A 16,164-nucleotide genomic window follows, 5' to 3' on the forward strand; every position below is an offset into this window, starting at 1 on the left:
TAGCATTTAAACACAATGCCTATCACCTCACACACCAATTTTGCCTCATGCGAGTTGCTTGACATGTCAATCCCTCATACAGGATGCTGGATTAGGCAACAACCCCCTGCCAGGATGCTGAGTGCTGTCTGATTTGCCCCATTGGCGCGAAGGATCAGCTAAGCCCCCAGGAGGCTAATAGTTGACCATGATGATGGCAACAAATACCAAACAAAGGCTCGGCCTGTAGCCCCTTCTCATAAGAAAGTTCACATATCTCGACACCGGCTGCATGTGCCGCAGAAGATGACTTCGTCTCTCGAGAAAACCGTCGGCGACTTTCGCGAATTGGTAGTACCGCCTTATGAGTACAAACCGCTAGACGATGAAGCCCAGGAACAGCGCTTCTTAGTCCTGCATCCCTGCCAAGGTGACAAGAGCTCAGAAGCAAACCACGTCCGGTGCAGCATCGAGGTGGAGTCGCTCCCGACGGCACAGCCGTTCATTGCAGTCAAAGACAGCAGAGGGTATAGGTTGCTCCACGGAGCCATCGAGATTGATGGACAGGGGCTTATCGTTCCTGTGGCCGTGGAGAGGTTTCTGCGGTACTACCGTCGCGATACGGAGCCGGTGCGTCTCTGGATTCGCCATGTGTGTCTGCTGGAATTCTCGAAGCATGAACAGCAAAAGTACTGGACACGCCCATTCATCAACTCCATGTACGAGAGGGCAACCGAGGTCGTGAACATGAATGAGTTCAACCAAGACATGATGAAGAAAGGCGTCTTCGAAAGAGTTCTGGACATCAGATATCAGCCATGGACCAAGATGTGGAGCGGCCGTCCAGATGTGCTCGCCCTCCCAAGAGTGTTTCCGATCAAATTGGGGAAGATACTGTCAAATGAAAACCCAGTGGATCACTACGAGTACGTGCCCCTCGACATGGTAACTGACGAGATTCGCATCATGGTGGTGATGGAAGCGCCTGAAGAAGATGCGCCTCTCGTGGTACACATTGGACAGTGCCCAATCCATTGCGAAGTCACATATCTGTGCTTGTCGTACATGTGGGGGGACAGAGAACCGACAGCAGAGATAACCCTCAACGGACAGCGAATGCGGGTTAGGAAGAACGTTGAGATGGCGTTGCGAAAGCTGAGAGGCCCCGATACTAAGTTGTGCATCTGGATAGACGCAGTTTGTATTGACCAGCTGAATTTGGACGAACGCAACAGGCAGCTTACGAGAATGTCGGAGATCTACGACCAGGCGATAGGCGTGCTCTGTTACGTCGGCGATTCAGATGAACATAGTGACGAAGCCTTAGATTTCGTCCCAGCAGTACAGGGGCCAGCCATGCGGTTCGATGACAAAGGTGACTGGGATATTACGAGAGACGGCGTGAAAATTGGACGAGATCAATACCCTCGCCTGTGCGCATCTCTCTATCGCTTCTTGACGCGGCCCTACTTCAAGCGTGTATGGGTTTTACAAGAAGTAGCGGTTGCATCAAACCCAATGATTGCATGTGGGGGACGGTTTGATACGAGCCTAGAGAGACTTGAGAATTCCGCTTTCCATCTGCAGGACATGATACATTCAGATCCAAGGCTGGCCGGTCAAATGAAATCGGTGGATGACACCCTGCTAGATGTGCGAGAAGAGGAACTTTCGTACATACGAAAGCTCTCGTATTTTCGACACCTAGAGAGCCGTGGGGATAGCGCCTGGACGATGATGGGAATTTCGGTTGCGAAGATCGGAGACAATGCACCTGGTTTCCTCGAGACGGCAATCTTGACAAGGGACTTTCAGGCAACAGATGGCCACGACAAGATCTTCGCCTTGTGGAATTTGGCTAAAGATAAAGATGGTCTCGACTTCAAAATGGACTACTCTGAACCGATACCTACGAGCTTTACCAAGTTTGCTGCTGCTTGGATCAGACAACATGGAAGCCTAGATATAATCGCCGCATCTGAGCCTGTTCCAGAGAGCAGGGACTTCTACGCCAATGCGCCATCGTGGTGCCCCGACTGGACGGTCCCCGCCAAGACTAGCTGCTTGCTTCGTCGCGATACCATCCCAAAGCGAATGATGAGGATTATGGATGACCTCGATGGGGCCGTATACTCCGCCGATGGCGGGATGACACTGGACAAAGCCAGTAACGAGCCATTTTTCACATTTGAGGGCGATGCCTTATACTGCACTGGCATCATTCTGGATAACATCGCCACTTTTTTAGGCGACCTCCCAGCGTTTCCGAAGGACATGCAATTCCCAATGGGCGACCCACAAACATACTTCAGATACGTAACTTGGATGGAGAAACTAGACAACTTTTACAAAGACAGCAACGTTGCTATATACGAAGACCCGATGCAGGCGGCTAAGGCCATGTTCCACGGCGACCTCCCATCGGCCTGGCCACGACGCGAGGAGAACCCGGGTAACTGCAGTGAGACCTATCCACAGGAGAAGTACGTGTGCAAACCAGAGCTGTCGCGCTATGTCAAGTTCTTTGCAGGGAGCTACAGCAGGCTTGAGGCACGCGATCATGTGAAGATGGTGCTCCGGGGTCGGACGTTGTGCGTTACTGAAAAGGGCTACATGGCTCTCGCTCCGTCCTACGTGAAGAACAATGTAGCTGAGAAGCCTTGGTTGCTTGCAATATTGGCGACATGCTCGGTCCCTGTGCTGATGCAGGAGAATGACGATGGGTCTTACAAGATTTGCGGAACATGTTTTGTACAGGGGTGGATGGAAGGAGAGGTTTTGAAAGACGAGATGGGTGTTGATTCACCAGCGGATTTCTGGTCAGCAATGGAGGGTAGCAGCAAGCTCAAGATTGTATGACCATTGAATGTAACAGTGTGGTTGGTATAGTTTACATAATCGATGCTGACAAGTGACGGTCTCTCACTTCTTCAAAACCTCCATCAATTGACCGACTCTCGCGTTGAGCTCCTGACGCCTTTTCTTGCCAGTCAATGGCACCTCTTTGACCAGCACTGGAGGATCTTTGACCGTGGCGTCCTTCAGGTAGCGGGCTAGCTGGACTGACGGCTCTTTTGGTTCGGTAGTCCTGGCTGACTTAGTCGTTGATACAAAGTGCTGCTCAATACCCGCAACTCACTTGTTGTCGCCGCTAACCTTTCCTGACGGAAATGACATCCGGAGGAAAGCTCGTTTTGTGTGAGGTCGCCTTCTTATGCTGGGGAAATTGCGTTCATATGTGATATCCCAAACGTAACAGAAAGTGGTAGATGCTGTGGAAGTTCACCGTCGAAAGTTCGATACACGCAGAAGGCAACCTAGATACTTTTCGCATGCCACTCTGCGACAGCGACCCTCGCGGACTTTACAAAGACAGTCGAGTCCATATTGTTTATGCGGCTCAAAGTAAAGCACATCTGTGGGCCAGGAAGTCCAGGCCATTTGGCTTGTGTGTGAATTGTCATCTATGTTGCCTGATTTGCACAACTGAGTTGGTTGGATTTGTTGTCGCAGGCAGATTGTGTGCTGGGGCGCCCCTCAAGTGGTGCGTTGGCTGAACGCAGAATTGTGCGCATCTTCCACTCTAAGAGCGATGGCCGTATAAACGTGCCAACATAACATGCCCCCCGCTCCTAAATTGAAGCGAGTTCACCTATGCCATCATCTGATAGAATACACTACAAAATCATATCATCCAGAAGTCAATGCCTAGAAATGAATAAAAATTACGAAGAACAAGGAAAGCTGCCCTTCTACCCCGTTGGGTCGGGCACTAGCCAGATATTGATAGACTTGGTACTTCGTGGTATGTCTTTGTGGTCATGCAACCATTGGCTTGCCATTTCACCCACCATTCTTACGCTTTTCATAGTTGAAGAGGACATATATTCAAGCCACAACCTCCAGGATCCAGACCACCTTCTTAGTCCGGTCGGGTTACTCGAAGAGAACGCACAGACACAGTGCTATCCGACAATTGACCCTCAGTATCTCCGTGATATGAGGTTAATTGAAGCTGAATTTGATATTTCTTTGCAGACCAGAAAGAAATTGCCGCGAAGTTATCCTCGAAGAGATTTCGGCTGTCAGTGTGGTATTCGCGTTGCTCCCGACGTCCTGGTTGATCCAATGTCATCTGCACTAGGAGGTGGCGGAGAATATGCGGGTAGCTTGCCGATTATTGATTGTGATATGTCAAGTCAGACACCGAAGGAGTACCCATATGATCAAGCTTTCGAATCAAATCCAATGCCTCCTGGAATTGAAACCTTCAGTTCTACAGTCGATGATCGCGATATTCTTCCCCAAATTCCACTAGAAGCCATGGAAAAGCTTTTCATAGGTAACAATCCCACTGATGGGAAAGTCACACCCAGAGGTCAATCGCCACCGTGTATCAATTTGCCCTCGATGGAGAGATATTTAGACGAGACTATGGTGCTGGAAGATTGCGACAACGACAAAAACAAGTTCGAACGGTCCGACGAAAGCACATCAGATACTGCCTCAGTCTGGATGTCTGACTATTCAGACACTTTACCAGTACTAAGTGACGATCATCCATTCTTCCAAATCAAGGATGAGATCGTTGAAAGGTCTATCGAATACTTTAGGGCTCAGCCGTCACCAAATGATGCGTTAGACCGAGAAGAGCCTCGAAATCCAAGTCAAAGGGGCGACAACACCCCGGCATCTCCAGATGATCAAGAGACAGAAACGAGTCTACATGACTGTACATCCCGGCAAAAACGTAGCCGGGGCACTTCCACTCGATATGAGGATCAGGACTGTACGAAAATCCAGGATCCGCCGCCCAAACGACCTCGTACGACCAGGCAGTCTACTGAACTAGAAGGTTCGTTTGCTTGTCCCTTCGCCAAAAAGGACCCCGCCAAGTATCGCAAATGCAATACATACATCATGAAACGAATTCAAGATGTTAGGCAACATCTTTTCCGGTACCATCAGCTCCCGATATATTGTCCTCGATGCAAGGTTATATTTGCAACTGAAGCCGAGCGCAACAGTCATGCAGAGGAAGTTACTCCCTGCGAAGCAAGTAATAACATTGTGCACGAAGGAATCACCCAGGACATCAAGAAGCAGCTTGGTCAGAGAGCTCCCTCGGGCATGACCCTAGAAGATCAATGGTATGCGATATTTCGCATTCTCTTCAAACATGAGCCCCGCCCAAGGTCTGCTTTCCTCAATGCTGGCCTGTCTCAAGATCTGGAAAATTTTCAGGACATGATGGTGGTCAAAGGGCCCAAGATATTCCAGGAAGTTTTGGATAGGCGTGGAATTGAACTGAGGTCTGTCACGCGCGACGAGTGCGAAGCATCAGATTTGCTGGAACGTGTTCTCAGGGAGGGAATGCAGTCCTTAGTTGACAACTTGACGTTAGACCTTGTTAAAATACCGACCGGTTCGTCAGCCGAACACTCTATACAGTCTGCGGATGAGTCAACGCGTGTGGCCGGAGTCCCATCTTCCTTGGAGTTAAGGGAAGGGAGTACTGCTAGCAGCATGGATACGCTAGCTAAATCGCAACAGCTTCTATCACCAAGTGCCGGACATATCGCTAGGGAGTCTGAGACTCAACAATGGGCTGAGCAGCCTCCATTTTCTCTGAGACAGCCAATCGTGACGTCAAAGGTCTCGGAATTTGCTTCTGACCAGTCGGAAATATATTTAGACGGACAAAAACAAAGGACGCCTGATTTTATTATGGGAGAAGATTCGTATCTCAATCACCAGCAATTTGACACCATCTACGGGGGGATGCCGCCGCAGGTATTCTCATCAGACTATCTTACTCTTTAGATACAAACAAGTAGTGCTACAGATGTTGTCTTCGTACTCTTGCGTCTTTCGAGCTGTGTTCGGTGGATCCTCATCCATGACCTAGTGAAAAGTTAGGAGGGCCAGAATTGAAGTCCATAGCAGATATCCTCAAGATGATTGCCCGTGCTTTGCTTTCAATTCCAGCACTGGACACGAAGCTATCATCAGTTCGCTTAATATGTCTCGCAATCGCCTCCTACCGGATTTGTTTGACGAAGAGAAGCTTTAGGTGGGCTCTTCGCTACCACTGTCACCCACGTCTTTGGAAATTTGATGGGGAGACTGGGCACTATGGGCGGATTTTGGACTCTCTATTAGAATGACTCGCTTCTATCCTTGCTTGTCTACGGGATAGCCAAGTGCCTTCGTTTCACTATCGGCTGCTTAGTCTGCCTGCAGTCACCTCTCGCTCGCCCGCAAATTGGCTTTTCAGAGTGCTTCTATCCGATCGGAGAATTGAAGCAGTAGTTTCAGGGTTTGCGGTTGTAGAGTGTATTAACTCTCTCCTTCTACCGAAACAGGAGTTGTTTCTACGGAAGTTTCTACGCAGTCGTGCTTTGAGCAGCACAGATCTGACATGATGCAGGAAAGTGTAGTTCCTTTTCATGTGATGCTCATATCTGCATCTCTTCTAGAAGAACGACGCAGATTGTCACAAAAGAGATCATCAGCTCTCTAACCGGAGCAGGTGATGCCGCCAGGGCGCTGCTCGAGTCTGAAGTGGTCCTTCTATATACTGGTGACAAGACATATGAAGTGATGGTTGGGATAGGGTCACCATCGTATAGGACTCGCAAGGTCGTTGTCTCGACTGACACTATCGAGTATGAGACTGGCGTCGGTAGGGCCACTTGCAGGCTGGTTGACGTTGGAGCAAGCTCAAACTGCTCGGGGAAATAGCGTGCCCAGATAGCAGCGAGTTGACCGGATGGCATGGTGGAGAATACTGCGGTTTTAGTTGGCGATTACGTCTTTGATGAGCTCGTTCGCCGTGTTGTAAAGACCAGTCGAGGGTCCAGCGTTGCATCGTCAATCACGGTCGCCGCCTCCACGCGCGATTTTTCCAAGCTACTTGTATGTTCGTTCCATCGAGAGACAATGGATGGATCCGCAGATGTAGTCTTCGGTCCATCAGTGCTAAATGGGTCGTTTTGTGGGTTCATGTCCGGCTTCGTCGCTTCGTCATATGTCAAGTCAATTGTACGTTCTTGAAGAAGAAACTTGGTGGTGCGGTTCCAAAATTCGGGCAAGAAAATGCTGTTGTTCTGCGAGAGAAATTCTCGAACAATGGGTGCTACTTGAAGCTCTCGGGGGAACTCTGGTGCGGGTGTTTCTGCTCGGCATGACATAGTTCCCCCAGCATCACCCACCACAATCATCGTAAGCCCCTTAATTCCGCATCCCAGCTGGGTCAACCTCTCTTGACCTATATTACTTAGTTCTACACCAATTTCAAAGTCAGATTTTCGAAGAATAGACTGCTGGTAAAAATCCTGGTTGTTCCTTATTTCTGCTCTAGAAGCGAGGCTGTACGGGCCCGGGGCGACGGGTACGCTCTTAGGTCGAGATATGAAAGGGCCAGTGACGATGCATGACGCTTCTTGCCACAAAGAGCAGCAGACTAAATATGATGCGAAGCGTCTCATGATGAGGATTTCAATGTAAGCTGTGCGAAGTGACCGAGATAACCAAAGTGCTTCTGTTATCATTTTAAGAGAAGGTATATGCGCCACAACCTTCGCATCTTAGCAGGCCAATTTATGTCGCCTTAGTTAGATTAACCTAATAATATGACTTGTATTAATCCTATTTTCAGGTGGCGGGCTGTCGTTTGGGCCATATCCCATGCCCGGCTTGCACTATTGACGCCATATAGCTTGGCAATAGAGCAGGCTGATAATCAGGCGTCGCGCTTGCTAGTTTGGGAGGCTGAAATGCAGACTCAAGATCAACTAGGCGTTTGGCATGTGACAGTTGGTGGTAAAAATTGGCTTGGCAGCAGCTAAGTATTTTATCAAACAGTCATAAGGGCAGATTCACTTTCGGGTAAGAAGTATCCAGGCCGCTCCCTGTGCCGAGCCAAGCTGACCCCATCACCTTGTAGCTTTTTGAGGCGGGACAAGTGAAATGAGGGCTTCTGGACGTATAGGAGAATGCCTACCGCAGAGCCTTACCGTGCTCGAAAACGCCTTGGTCCTTGGTGCTAGATACAATCTGTAATCACACAGACGACAAATTTGTGTTTTTATATGCTTGAGTCATACTTGGTGAGCCATCCGTCCTGATACATATATGAGGTGAGAATCAGAATCGAAACTTTGAGACTTGTATCGAGACGCCGGAGAATTAACCGGCTTTGCTTTGTTGCTTTTAAGAAACAGGGATTCTAGGAGGACAATTGACCTGAACAAATAGAGGGAGAAGAGAGAATACTACCATGATCTAGCTGGTGTGTGTACAGGATATCATAGTTATTCCAGTGTAGAAGTTCACGGAAGTGTTCGTGAGGTGATAAAGCCGTGCTCTACTTTCAATTCCAACGTTGGTCACGAATCCACTACTAGCTCACTCAAAATCCCTCTCAAGTGCCCACCGAGTAGCGAGGCATGTGTCTCTCCCGCGACTTCCTTATATATGCTCTTTATGAGGCGTCGAGCAAGGTACAAGCCCATGCTTGGCGGTGTATTGATATCAGCGCCGCCGTACCAGAGCTTTACACCTTCATACGCAACGTCTTCGATGTCAAATCCCCAGGGCCGTGTCAGTACACGCATATCCTCGACGTGCGCATCAATGCCCTGAGCGTAGTATTGTCTGAAGACACGCACAGCGCTCTGCATGGGATCTGTCTCCATGTAAGCATCTGCTTGAGCAGCATCCATATATGGGAGCAGGTCCTGGCGAAAGCGGTTGGCCATGGGCGCCGGGTCCGGATCGCGCGCCAAGGAGACATAGGTATCGCGTGTAGTCTTCAGCATGTGTCTAGGCCAGTACTTCATCATGTACATTTGGTACATGATTTTGAGAGTTTGGCCACGCCGACCGGCGGACCAGGGAGCGACGCCTGCGCCGATGCCAACACCACGTACCTGTTCGCGGGGCAGTGTCTTGGCGCACGCGAGTGCGTACGCTGAGCCGCCGCTGACTCCGAGAATGTAGTATTGCTGCAGGCCTAGGTGACGGACCAGCTGGCGAATGTCGTCCACGTAGCCGAGAATGGATCGGCCGGACTGAAAAGTGCTCTTGCCAATGCCGGGGCGATCGGGCGCAATCCAACGGATGCCTATGTCTTTGGCCATGTGGTCCTCTTTGCCTTCAAGGGTGACTCCCGCGTCAAGAACGCCGTGAAGGTAGAAGACGGGGATGCCATCAGGGTCGCCGTAGACATGGAAACCAAGCGTGCGGCCGTCGGCCAGTGCGAACGACTCGCCTGAGCCGGGATTTTCCTGTCTTGCAGAATTCACCGACAATTGGGAGCTATAGCAGCGGACAGTTTGTGGTGATTTTCTCGCAAGCCCACAAACAAGTGAAGATGCCAACGAGCGTTGTAGTAAGGATTGTGGCGACCGGAGCAGTGTCCCCGGGCGGGGTGCGCCGTGATGCAGGCAACGCTTGGGGATATTCCGGATCCCTTTCGAGACAAAGCCGGGGCCTCGAACCGGAATCCATCCGACGAAAGTGGTTGTACTCATCCCGGGCGGGTTTTGCGAAATTTGGAAGAGCTAGGGAGCATCGATGGCACTTGTTTGGACCAGGACCAATACGCAATGCTTTTGCTCAGTGTAGAAGGATCGCGCTTGGGCCATGTGTGCACTGTGAAATCCCACTGTCGCTGAAGTAAACAAGAGATGTGTCAAAAGAGAGGACAGGAAAGGACAAAAGTCATTGTATCGTCTGCTATTGCATTGTTATCTTCCAGACCGGTTCTGTAGTCGTCTGCCCCTTCTCAATTCGTCGTAAAGCTTGTCCTGGAGTTCCAACTCATGGTCACACCTCAATACTTTACTGAACGTGTCTGTCATTCTACTAAATACTAACAGCACGACGCCTCCCCATGTCCACAACGGAGAGCCACTGCAACATCAGGGTCGCCCATCAGTCACTGTCATCCTGCACGCCAACCATCTCGACCGAGGCCTTCCACAACCTCGCAGCCTTCTCCCCATCAAAAGCCCACGGCGCGTATCCCGAGTCGACCATACTCAAGGGCGACGTCGACGGCTCCGCAGGGCCCTGCTCGGCGCAGTTCGCCAGAAAGCGAGCACCGCGCCCCTCCAGGGCCTTGCTGATCGCCGCCCAGACAGTCGTGGCGGCGCCCTGCTGCGGGCTCTTCATGTACCGCTGGGACTCCCTGTCCTCGGCCGCCTGCTTGAGGTACTCGGCGGGGAGGTACTGGCCCAGGTTGGTCGAGATGCCGCCCGGGTTGACGGCCAGCGCATGCAGGCCCCTTGCCGCGTAGCGCCGCTCCACCTCGGCGACCAAGTAAATGGCTGCCGTCTTGGACTGCCCGTAGGCGGCCCAGGGGTCGTACGAGCCCTCTGCCTCGAAGTTGAGGTCGTCGAAGCGGACCCCGCCGACGCGGTGGCCCATCGACGACAGCGCGACGACGCGCGAGTTGAAGGACGCGGTGCTACTTGCCAGTAGGGCGGGCTTGAGCAGTTGGAACAGCAGGAAGTGGCTGAGGTAGTTGACGCCGAGCTGCGTCTCGAAGCCGTCCTTCGTCCGGCCCAGCGGCGGCGCCATGACGCCTGCGTTGAGGATGAGAATGTTAAGCCTGTTGGGGCTCTTAGCTAGGAAGGCCTTAGCTGCTGAGCGGACCGATTCGAGCGAGTCGAGAGACAGCTCAACGAGGTGCAAAGCCTCTTGCTTGCCGCCGCGAGACGAGTTGGACGACAGGATATCGTTCACGGCCTGCTGTCCCTTCTCCAGGTCTCGGACTCCGAGGAAGACCGTGGCGCCGGTGGCGTGAAGAGCCCGTGCCGTCTCAAGCCCGATGCCCTGGTTGGCGCCTGTGATGAAAGCGACCTTGTCATTCAGTTTGTCGATCAGACCTTCATCTTCCACAATTTGCAAGGCTGTTGGCCGAGCATCACCGGGGCCTCGAGGGTTTATGAAAGTTTCTTGATACTTGGACATGGTGAAGACGCGGTAATACGTATAAGGGATCGATGGTGATTGGAAGCGGAGAATAACTAGTTAAAAGGGACCCTAACTTATACTTATCTCGAGTTGATCGTTAGAGAACATCGATATTTTATATAGCCTTTCTGTTCCGTTTGTTGTCGAGCATGATTACCAACTTGGTAACGACAAGGAAGCAAAAAAGTTCCGTTCCGTCATTTCGCTCTACGCATGTTATTATTTGTCATCTCGATGGTTTGTATAGTGCATCTCTAGTTTGAGGAAAGCCTCAATTATTCATCCTGCACCACCCGTCGTGATGGTGGCTGGAGAACGAACCGACCGAAACTACGGCGGAGAAAGACTCCCCGGGCCCACCCAGCTGAAGCCACCTAGCCAGAGGTATCTCCGAGCCATAAACACAGCAGCACGTAAGCCAGTCAGGTTCTTCAGGTGGCTTTGGAGAAGCAGCGGGTGCCGTCTAACCCGCCGTTGTTGTTTCTTCATAAAGCCGAAAAGGGCTAGACTAGGATGACTTTCAACTCCATGCATGACTGACTCGCAGGCGTAACCTAATATAGACTAGAAGCATCGTAGTGTGGGCGCACAGACCAGCCCCGAGTAGAGGGCTACGAAGAGTCGCTTATTCCCCCCAATACATAAATCAGTCTCCAATTGTTTCTCCGCTTCTCACTCTTGTCTCTCTCACTCTTGCCCCTCTCAGAGCAGCCCCTATTGGCTAGCGTCTGGTTATTATCACACCAGACTAGGCTCGACTGTAACTAGGGGAAAGCAGGTCGTGAATTCGTATCTTATTGTTATAATATATTACTTCTTTCTCCCTCAGAATAAGCCATAATTAAGTAATTACGTCGTTTAGTCTAACGAGGTGACACCTTGCTACATCATCCTCATTCTTCCTCCTCCCCGTCCCTCTAAGAGAGACATTCCCCAGCGAGGCTCCCTAACCCAGACCTCCATCTTCAAACCGCCGTTCCGTTTTCTACAATGGACCACTGCGTTTTATCTGAGCCACCAGCATCTTGACTAATCATCAGCCCACCCCACAAGGCATCTAGTTATAATTTTGTCCACTTTGAAATAACATAAGTAGCTTCTCCCCATATCTCAGAGTCCACACGACGAACTCGAAGGCCGACCATGTTGGTCGCTTCAGTCGATACCCCTAGAAGAGGATACTCTAGTCTGCTTGCTAGCTATCTTTCAACCAAGCATAATTCCGGGGGTCTTGTCACCCGGATGAGAGGGGTTTCACTCGCGCGGGGAATATTCCGGCTGCCCCTTGCGGTGTCTCCTCCATCCTGGAAGAACCTTCCCAGATGTTGTCCTGCGGCCTTCATCGCATACCGGACTGGACACGTCCACTGAGCTGGCCGCAGGTGTTGTAGACCCTCATTGAGGCAGAGGGCTGACCTGTGTCGTCGCCAAGAGCCATAAGGAACTGTTTCTTTTCTCGTTCCCCCTCCATCTGGTCAATATTCAGCCCTTTCATTCATTCTGTAGCACCCAGTAGCTGCGCGATGGACAACGCAAGGCGGCGTGAGAGCCATGACACTGTCCCGGACCCGGCAAGGACTTTGGCGATGAAGAGGATGGCAGTCTGAATGGCTATGGTGGGGGGGCGACATCCAACAACGTCATCACCGACACATGGCCCATGTCGTCACGAGAGGCCGAGCTAATCACGACGACCACCAATGCGGCGCCGTCGAGTCTGTATCGACAACTGCAAGGCCGATAAAGAGGAGTGATACTAGTTCGCAGGACACCGGCTATGGCTGTCCGGACCCGCCGGCGTGGTGTGGCTACCAAATGAACGGAAAGCAGCCGAAGGAGCAAGCATGTAGGTAAGTTGTCATTTCACCTTCCATAGTGATGTGATCTCACGGCGGAAGAGGGTATGCATGGACGGAGGAGGGTGGGTGTTGGGGTGATAGTCGCTTACAAGTCTTACGCAGCAGCACTTAGCACACTGTCGTCTGATCCGATATCTTAATCCATAACTGCAGCCACCAACTTGGCTGGCCGGCCGCGAGGTCATTGACTCAGAGAAGCTATACAGACAAAGTATGAGGCTGGCGGTGTTGTTCTCCCGCTTGGAATGAGATTGACATATTAGCAGCGTCGTTGAACCCGCCCATGTCAAGCCAGGTCGCGAGATATATAAGTAGGTACTGGCGCGGAAGCTGACAGACTCTCAGAATAACTATAGTAGTGTTTTGTCCTCTCCACGTTTGGTATCTAGGAAGGAATATCCAACCGCATGTGGGTCTAAAGGATCGTGTGCCTCTCTCATACATCGATGAGGAATAGCACCCGAGCCCAATGATGGTAAATGAGCATGCCGGCATTGTAAGCTAGACTTGAAGGTACATCTACGGGGTGTACAAATTGGGTCTAATGCGAAAGGATCGAGGTGCCGCATTTAGCCCTGCTCAGAATTGATGACTGGGCTCTAGCACGACAATGTTGCGTAAATGAGAATCATAAGTGTGCGCGCCACAATTGCGTCTGTAGTTGTGCGCAGCCCTCTACGTTTAGCATTTCTCACGTATATGTACTAGCTTAAAATTTGAGCGTCAAATCTATCATAGGAATTAATCACCTCGATCGAGCAGGCCTCGAGCAATATCAATTAATTTCTATTGACCGGAAACACATGTCGACGGTATAAACCGGGCGACAACTCGCCATGACCGCTAATAGATCATAGCGACTAGTGTAACCAATCACTCTGGCAAATTGCAATTATACGGATAAGTGCGCGCTTGAAAATACTCCTATTTAGAATAATCGAATTTAATGTCGAATATTGGTACACAAAAGACCTGCTGTGAAAGCGCGGTATAAACGTTCTCTTAACCGTGTTGAATTAGATTACAGCGGTGATACCCGGTGAGACTTTTCCAGCTCCTTCATTAGCTCATCAAAAAATGCTTTCTGGATACGAGAACCGATCTTATTGGTGACATGAGAGGCTGGCCTAACGATTTTATCAACGAATCAGTACATTGCGACCGTCATGAGAACGAACTTGAAATAGAAATAGTCTATTGTCTAGAAGGGATTACTCACGTTTGTACATGACAGTTTGTCAAATATTGTCCGTTGCTCTCAGGGCCCGCCAGCACACCATGAACGAGGGCTCGGCTGCCCATCTCCGTAGTCCGCGCCATGAAGTCTGGTGGTGCCGCACTTTCAATTTCGCGCAATAAACCCGACTTGCAGTAACTCGGATTTGGCGTATTGATGATCACAACTGGCTTGCCCGACGCCTTCATCTGTGAAGCGAGCTCGCGAACAGCATAGAGGATCAAAAGTTTGGCGATGTAATAGCGAGTGGTCATGTTGGCCTTTTTAGAATCGTTGAGAAGAGAGAAGATGGAAGCATTATCGTTTGAAGTAAGCTCTTTCACTGAAGCCACATAATGCAAAGCCGAATTCGGAATGACAAACTTGCCAGGGAACGGTGACTGACGCAACTTGGGAAGGAGAAGAAGAAATAGCAGAACTTGAGCCACGACATCAACCTGGATGGTCTTCTCATTGCCTTCTGCAAGGCTGAACTCAGACGTCCAGAGGCCGGCGTTGGCTAGGACTACATCGAGACGGGCGAGAGTGGTATTGGCTCGATGGGCGAAAGCTTTGATAGATTCATAACTCTCCATATCCAGTTGCCAAACTTCGACAGAGTCCGAGGATCGGGAAGTGGATTTCAAGAGTTCTGATCGCGCCTTTTCTCCTTTTCCAATGTTACGGACGGCCATAATTAGCTTCCCTACACCAATTCGGAGGAGATGCTGGCTCGCTTCAAATCCGAGTCCAGTATTCGAACCAGTAACGATAACGGTCAGCTCGGACAAGCCTGCCTGAGTCTCTGGATAGGGAAGTGTGACGAATAAGTTCGACAGGACAGTCGACCCCATTCCGTGGATAACTGATAAAATAGACATGTCTGCTAGAGGTCGGCAGAATGGGGTGCTGCGATGTATTGCGAAAAGTTAGAGCTGGATTTACAGAGCACAATCAATGTTCTCGATATTTGATCTAGAGCATTCCAAATATGTTGGTTCATGGGGACGTTTAAGTACTATTCCAGCTTTCACAACACTTCGCAGTTAGAGCGGGTGTATTGTCTCCGCGTCTAATGTGTGATCAACTGTCCCCTTTGGGCCGCCCATGTCTGAATGGCTAACTCCGTCTAGGAGAGGCGTCGTGACTCGCGCGCACAGAATCTGTGGAGCGGAGTTATTAACCCCGCCCCGAAAACGTTAACCACAGCCCCTCTGGAGAAGCAACATTCCAGACCTGCACTGTACTAAATTCTGTCTTAATTGACGAAGACGACGCGGAATCTTGGAAAGCCGCCCTGCAGAGTCTTCGATTTTCTTTCTTATTTTATTGCATCCGCTACCCTCCAACCATCACCATTCAGTGCTATGGGGGAAGCCAGAATAGAGAAGCGGAACAGGCCGCCTAAATCCTGTGAGCCTTGTCGCATTCGCAAGTGAGTTTAGGGGGTTTCCAAGCCAGTGACGCTGTCGCGGGGCGAAGACTTCAGCTCTTCGTGAAGCGCAACAGCAGCTAAACCATCGCCAGGCTGAAATGTAATCGAGCTTTGCCATGTGATAGCTGCGTCAGAAGGGGCAAGGACTCGATTTGTCAATATGCCCCTAATGCCGACAGGAACGAGAAACGCGAAATCAAAACCAAGTCAATCAGTGATCGCCTAAAGAGTGTCGAGGATCTCGTCTCGTCTCTAGCGCGCAATGATGCCACTGCAGGCACCCAGGCTGCGAAAGCCCCTGCAGAAGACCTATCAATGACAGATGATGCAGACTTTATATCTGTCCCTCATTCATCGATCAACACCAACATAGTCCTCGACAATGGCTTACTGGGTGGCGATAAGGCGACCTACTTGGATTCCAGTCACTGGTCATCGCTCCTTGAGGATATTAGAGAAATTAGAGAACAACTCTCTCCTTCAAATGTTGATGAACAGTCTTCGACAGTTCAGTCAGCATCTGCAGATACGGAGTGGACTGCTAAGGAGGATAACCGGGCTGAGGTCGACTTGGTCTTTGGACGACAGGAGGCCCTTAACTTTCAAGACCTATTACAGTCCGTGCCATCACGCCAGGTCTGTGATAGCCTTGTGTCACAGTACTTTCGCCCAGGAGACGCCATTTTGCGTAA

The 16,164-nt window shown here is 50.6% G+C and overlaps 4 protein-coding genes across 4 annotated transcripts; 1 reads left to right on the plus strand and 3 right to left on the minus strand.

Moving 5' to 3' along the window:
* Positions 1 to 1,497: 1,497 nt before the first annotated feature.
* UCRPA7_8871 (putative heterokaryon incompatibility protein) lies at positions 1,498 to 2,838 on the plus strand (the record flags this gene model as incomplete). The annotated part of the gene is made up of 1 exon (XM_007921379.1): positions 1,498 to 2,838. The coding sequence occupies one exon, from the start codon at positions 1,498 to 1,500 to the stop codon at positions 2,836 to 2,838; it is 1,341 nt and encodes a 446-aa protein (XP_007919570.1).
* Positions 2,839 to 7,980: 5,142 nt separating this feature from the next.
* On the minus strand, positions 7,981 to 9,122 carry UCRPA7_8872 (putative alpha beta hydrolase protein; the record flags this gene model as incomplete). Its single annotated transcript, XM_007921380.1, has 2 exons — positions 7,981 to 8,026; positions 8,551 to 9,122. The coding sequence occupies 2 exons, from the start codon at positions 9,120 to 9,122 to the stop codon at positions 7,981 to 7,983; spliced, it is 618 nt and encodes a 205-aa protein (XP_007919571.1).
* A 796-nt stretch (positions 9,123 to 9,918) lies between these two features.
* Positions 9,919 to 10,959, minus strand: UCRPA7_8873 (putative ww domain-containing oxidoreductase protein; the record flags this gene model as incomplete). Its single annotated transcript, XM_007921381.1, has 1 exon — positions 9,919 to 10,959. The coding sequence occupies one exon, from the start codon at positions 10,957 to 10,959 to the stop codon at positions 9,919 to 9,921; it is 1,041 nt and encodes a 346-aa protein (XP_007919572.1).
* Positions 10,960 to 13,842: 2,883 nt separating this feature from the next.
* Positions 13,843 to 14,633, minus strand: UCRPA7_8874 (putative short-chain dehydrogenase reductase protein; the record flags this gene model as incomplete). Its single annotated transcript, XM_007921382.1, has 2 exons — positions 13,843 to 13,948; positions 14,041 to 14,633. 2 exons carry the CDS (start codon positions 14,631 to 14,633, stop codon positions 13,843 to 13,845), a joined length of 699 nt encoding a protein of 232 aa, XP_007919573.1.
* Between the last annotated feature and the right edge of the window lie 1,531 nt (positions 14,634 to 16,164).

The sequence above is a fragment of the Phaeoacremonium minimum genome, assembly GCF_000392275.1.
Source record: "Phaeoacremonium minimum UCRPA7 unplaced genomic scaffold PA7_03_scaffold_610, whole genome shotgun sequence".
NCBI lineage: Eukaryota > Fungi > Ascomycota > Sordariomycetes > Togniniales > Togniniaceae > Phaeoacremonium > Phaeoacremonium minimum.